At 31.5% G+C, this 6,002-nt stretch overlaps 1 protein-coding gene across 1 annotated transcript; it reads right to left on the bottom strand.

The window, feature by feature from the left end:
- Positions 1-1,628: 1,628 nt before the first annotated feature.
- LOC149403164 (CLAVATA3/ESR (CLE)-related protein 25-like) lies at positions 1,629-4,794 on the bottom strand. The gene is made up of 2 exons (XM_089609736.1): positions 4,302-4,794; positions 1,629-2,272 (listed from the first exon to the last, which is right to left on the bottom strand). The coding sequence occupies exons 1-2, from the start codon at positions 4,598-4,600 to the stop codon at positions 2,233-2,235; spliced, it is 339 nt and encodes a 112-aa protein (XP_089465862.1). The 5' UTR covers positions 4,601-4,794; the 3' UTR covers positions 1,629-2,232.
- Positions 4,795-6,002: the final 1,208 nt, after the last annotated feature.

The following is a 6,002-nucleotide window of genomic DNA, read 5'->3' as shown; positions in this document are numbered from 1 at the left end:
AACATGAATGACAGGTTCATAACTCGAGGTCAATCGCGGTGCAACGCTAAAGAGCATACGAACATGCGTCACTTTCAAGTTGATATATTTTATGCCGTTATCGATATGCAACTTCAAGAGCTAATTGACCGTTTTACCGAGATAAACACAGAATTGCTTCTTTGTATAACTTGTTTATGCCCACGTGATTCTTTTTGTTCTTTTGATAAAAAAAAATATATTGATGTCTTGCTAAGCACTATCCCGAAGACTTTTTCTCCAACGGACCTTTTGAAGCTTGATGATCAACTTGAAATTTATATTTCTGATGTTTGCTCGAGCACAAATTTTGCACAACTAGGGGGTATTGGCGATCTTGCCAAGAAAATGGTGAAGACAAAAAAAATCAAGTGCACCATTTGGTTTATAAGCTTTTAAACTTGACACTTATTCTTCCCGTTGCTACCGTTACAGTTGAGAATCATCTACGCAACCGGATGAATGATCAGTGGATGAATGAGATTTTGATTGTATACATAGAGAAAAATATTTTTGATAGAATTGAAAACGATAATATTATGGAATATTATCAACTTATGAAAACTCGTAGAGGACAACTGTAATTTTCTTATAACCACGATTTTCGACGGCCATAAGTGATGGCTTACTAATAAAATTTCGTGGTACCGCACAAGTTTAAAAAAATTGTGTTTTTTTATGTCTCCCCTCAAGTGAAATCTTGGCTCCGCCACTACATAATGGCAGAAAATTTTTAATTGGTAGGCCCAAGCCCAACCAGCCCGGACGGACAACGGCGACGACGTGCGTAGTGGACATGGGTTTTCCTAAGCCATTGCCTTTTTACAAAACTGGGTCACCCTTGAAAATCCAAACTATTTTGAACAAATTAGCTATATAACCACAACACTTTCCATTTATCAATCACAAATATTGATAATTTTCATCACACTTTGAACATTAATTTCTCATTCATCTTAGCTCTAACTTTGGCAAATAAACATTCGATCTTATACCTCTCATTACGAGGATTACGAATATCCTTGAATTATTCAATTCCGACGAGTGAGCCTCACTTAGATCTTAGTCACAAATCAGCCATATAATTGTAAATAAATGTTCTTTAATTACAATATTTCCAACGATTAATATCCTCATTTTAGTATCTATTGTCCCTCTTTTGATTTGTTATTACCCAGAGTTGGACCGGACTTATAACTTTAGAGTCCGCCTTTGAGAAATACAAGCAAAGATAAAGAGAAATGAGACTATATTGAAAAGCTAACTTATTCTTTTGCAAGGCTAGAGAGATTGAAGACTCTATGCGTTTTTACTTTTACCCTTTTCTTTTTCCCCTCGACATTTCTTTATGCATGCGCATGTAATATATATATATATATATATATATATATATATATATATATATATATTGGGTTCAAAATATCATGTGTTATGTTGCCAACGAGACTAACAGAATATCACAAGCAAAATCTAACCTGAACAGAACGAAGACCAAAATAGTTTGAAAGCACCTAAAACCAAAGGAATCAAGGGACAAAGAACCAAAAAAGATGCAATTATATATAAGCATCTTCTAAGTACACTTTAGTAATAGGTGAGATTTGCTTTTATTATTAGATGGAACTAATGCCATGTATCAAAATCATTGAGTTTAGATAAAAGAAAGATATTGAAGAATCTTTGAACAGGCCAAAAAAGCCAATACTGATTCTCTCTCTCTCTCTCTCTTTCTGGATATATACAATATTTTATTGTAATATAATAATAAATATTTTTATTTAAAGATATATAATATTCGCAAACTTTGTACACAGCAAAACATTAAATTGAAAAATAGTGTCATTATCAACATCACTCGGTGATCTCTAAAGCGACGTAAGTGATGATACAAGTGATGTTTGCAACAAAAAATAAAATATTAGGCTCTTCAACTACTGCTTAATGCGTATATACATATAATTTGCAAGTACTATTGTATAGATAAAATAAGTTTCAATTTTTTTTCCCACTCCCTGTTTCGATCCCAAAAAAGCTCAATTGAGAAAATGGTATAAGTGAAAATGAGTTGGAAGAATTAATCCTGGCTTTTGGAAGTTGGTCAGATATATCAGAAGGAATACTTTAATTGAAAAACATATACAAACATTGTGATGAGCATCATGATATATTCTGATCTATTGGCTGAAGCTTTCTCAAATAATTTTAAACAGCTAATTAAGCTTGACCAGGAAGTTTTCCAGATTTCCCAGCTCTCCTGAAACAAGAAAAATGTATAAAAAAAAATTTAATGAATGGGATATCTTTATTTCCCCCTCGCTAAATAGAAATTACTTTAAGACAATAGCATTTATCAGAATTTATGCGTAAAAACAGTCAGACTATATTGTTTTGTATTTCTACATATGTAAAAATCTTGGATGGCAGATAGTTATTAATTACGAGATAAGTATTACGATGTATGGCTATTTGGCTCTTCTTATACAGGATCATACCCATTTTAGTTCTTTGATCTTAGCTATGTAAGTAGGAACTTATGAAAATATCACTTCAAATTGCCTACTAAAATTTTAAATTAGAAAATATACCTATTTCAAAATTTAATTTAAACTCTATTTTTAAATTGTAAACACTAACTATTGAATCGTTATAAATCGTAAATATTTAAACAAATTAGGTATTTTTTTTAATTTTGAAAATTTATATCTATGTATTTTAAATAATTGCAAAGTTAAACCAGGTAACTACTAAGATTTCTGCTATTAGGAGAAATAAATTAATAAGATGTAACCTAGAAGTTTTTAATTTTCTTGTATAAAATATTGTAGCTATTTACAAACAACTGGTCAGATCTCTGTTGCTTTTGAAAAGAAAACTTGAAGCATTTAGTTTTACTTTTACGACCAAAAAGTTAAAACTCTCGCACTGCACGACCAAAAAGTTATAATGGAAGCATTTAGTAGGTTATTGTGTATATTGGGCCACCAAATTTGAATAAACTCATCCTTTCTTGGCTTTTGTAAGCGAAACAGCAGCCAAATGCTTAATTAGGAAATGTTTTGCTTCTGATCATAATAATTAGCGCATGTCTTAATAAAGCAAATGAACAAAAGGAAATGAAAAAGACAACACTGCAAAGGTTACATGATGAGTCATATCACAAATGTATCCAACAGATTAAAATGCTAATTAACTTTGTACAAAACATGATAATGAAATTGGAAAAAAGGAAACTAGTTAGATAGCTTTATATTAGTGTTGTAATAGTAAACATAGCATCCTTGAGGACCTATTAGCAAAATATATATACTCTGATAACAGTTAAAGAATTAAACTTATAGTTTTCAGGAAACTTAAAAAAGTAAAAAAGAGACTTATCATAGTGCATCTTTTTAGGAATAGGTGCTGAAAACAAAGGAGGAAAGCTTGCTCTTTGATAAATCAATTGAATTGCATAGATTTCCGTATAAATCAACCCGTTAAAGCTAAAAAGGCTTGTGCATATATATGGTCCTAGCTCCTATGTTTGAATTTCTTTCGTTCTCTATAACAAAAGAGAAAGGGCAGTTTTTTTATTTATTTAAAAAATTGAATATATAGTTTCATTGTACAGTTTGTTATTACATCTCGTGTCTAAAGTGGTTTCTCATGCATCTACTTTTTTTTTTTTTGACGTTTTATTGATATAATTTTTTTAAAACCATATATGACTTCGGATTGAATTTGAAAAGAAAAATATGAAACAGATACTAGGTATAATTATTTTTTCATAGAAAAATATTAAACTTATGCACGAATCGATGATATGCCGTACCATATCTATGCAGTGTTCATTCACTGATATATGTACAATAACGAGCTTCAAAACTATTATCATATATACGCTATTTTAAGTTTTAATTATTTTAATCGCGTATATGCTATATATATATATATATGTAGATTCGGAGCACAAAACAAAATATTACAAAATGAGGGTATTCCTATAAAGATCAGAGATTAATTTCTTATACTCTAAAGTTCGTCAAATAATTGAACGCCAACAAATATTGCACAATAAAAGTAGCAAGAGTAAACTTGCAAATTAAGTAATTAATTTACACATCTTTATGTCAATTTATTTATTTTTCCCTTAGATAGCATGTAATCAGAATTAAGTTGGCCAACAAAAATGTACAAAGAGGCTATAATTTAAAAGTGTAACTAGTAGAAGTATAATTAAACATTATCAAGCTTCAATATATATATATATAGATATAGATAATAGGTTTCAAAGCGCAACGTACCTATTGTGAATTGGATCGGGTCCATTAGGAACTCTCCGTTTACTCATGTAAGCTATGCGATCCACCGTGGGACCGTGGACCACCTTCTCTGTCCCTGCCAGGACTCGATCCAAGCCCTTGAAATTTTTGGTGGACCCCGCCACGAAGCTCGCTCTCACGTCCGGCGACGTCCCAACCAACAAAATCCAGAAAAGTCCAACCACAGCGATGGCCCGGATAAGCAACTTCAAGAAGCAATAGCAACCACTTGATCTACTACTATCATTATCACTTCTACTACTATTACCACAACTTCTCATATTTGGTTGAAGGAGAAATTATGTGGGGCTTATAGTTCTATATCTAGGGTTTTGGATGAAAGGAGAGCAAGAATAGTTACCTACAGAATTGTGAGAGAGAGAGAGAGAGAGAGAGAGAGAGAGAGAGAGATTGGAAGGGTTTTGTGTAAGGTAAGGAATTGTTTAGTTTTTTGGGACAGAGTATTTTTTTTACCATGTTCATGGGGTTAAGGGTGGTTTAGTTTTCTTTATAGCTACGTGAGTGATTCTATGCCACTTTCTCGAACCTTGAGAGAGAGAGAGAGAGAGAGAGAGAGAGAGAGAGAGAGAGAGAGAGAGAGAGAGAGAGAGAGAGAGAGAGATCTTTACTTTATACTAAGAACTCTACTTTTACTTGCCTTTGAGTTTTTGTGTATTTTCATACGCAAACTCTCGTATACACGGCCCAATTTCTGAAAAACCATACGATAGGAAAATAAAATTCTACATGCGTTTGTGGTTTTGATTCTTTGAACTCTACAGATTTTGGCAGATTGAGATCTTTCTAATGGCACTAATAATTTTTTAATGTAAAAAACTCGATACTTGTGACTTTTTTCCTTCCAAAACTCCATCAACTTATTATTATTATTATTATTATTGAAATTCAAGTGTTCGGCCAAACATTAGGAAAACATGGCAAGTTAATGCGAAAACATCGTTAGCAAATAACCTAATTTGAAGATACTGTCGCATGCGTAGTGAATAATTGCATGCAGTTACGGATTGATTCCTTGAGTATATATATGAGTGAAACATGGGTACGTTAGGTATCTCTTTTACATCCATATTATACCTTCATATCAATTATAATTTGAAGAAAGTGTGTGCATTCATGTGCATATTATATATATATATTAAGATTACGTCCGATGTATAATAAGATATCGGGTGTGAAGTACTTATATAGAGGCCAGCCAAATTTATATACAAGAGCTTAAGTATGTCTTTCAAAACAGTTTTAGTATGATATCGTGACTTGTATTATTATTATATTAACAGTAGTTAAGTATTTATAATGAAACTATAAAACTTTATATTAGCTAATATTTGGTTGAAATTGTAAATTAACGATATTTGGGTAATTATTGACAGCGTATGTTTATAACTATAATTAAAAATAAAATAAAATAAACTCCCAGCGTAATCAATCACACTAAAAATAAAGGATTACATAACCCCTAGACATGCAACCACGTTCAATTCACGCTAACAAGATTTTGTCAAAACATCTTGAATCTCAAAAGTCTAAAACTTTTGACTTGAAATATTACGGCGTTCCATATTAAAACCAATTGATAATGAAAGAAATAACTCATAATCTTTATAAATAGTACAAATGTATGCAACCACGTTCAATTCACGCTAAAAAGATCTTGTCAAA

Source organism: Urtica dioica, chromosome 3 (genome assembly GCF_054948205.1).
Source record: "Urtica dioica subsp. dioica isolate 48M chromosome 3, U.dioica_male_clone48M_v1_H2, whole genome shotgun sequence".
Taxonomy (NCBI): domain Eukaryota; kingdom Viridiplantae; phylum Streptophyta; class Magnoliopsida; order Rosales; family Urticaceae; genus Urtica; species Urtica dioica.
Note: the sequence above shows the minus strand (reverse complement) of the source record. Positions and strands in the feature narration are given on the sequence as shown.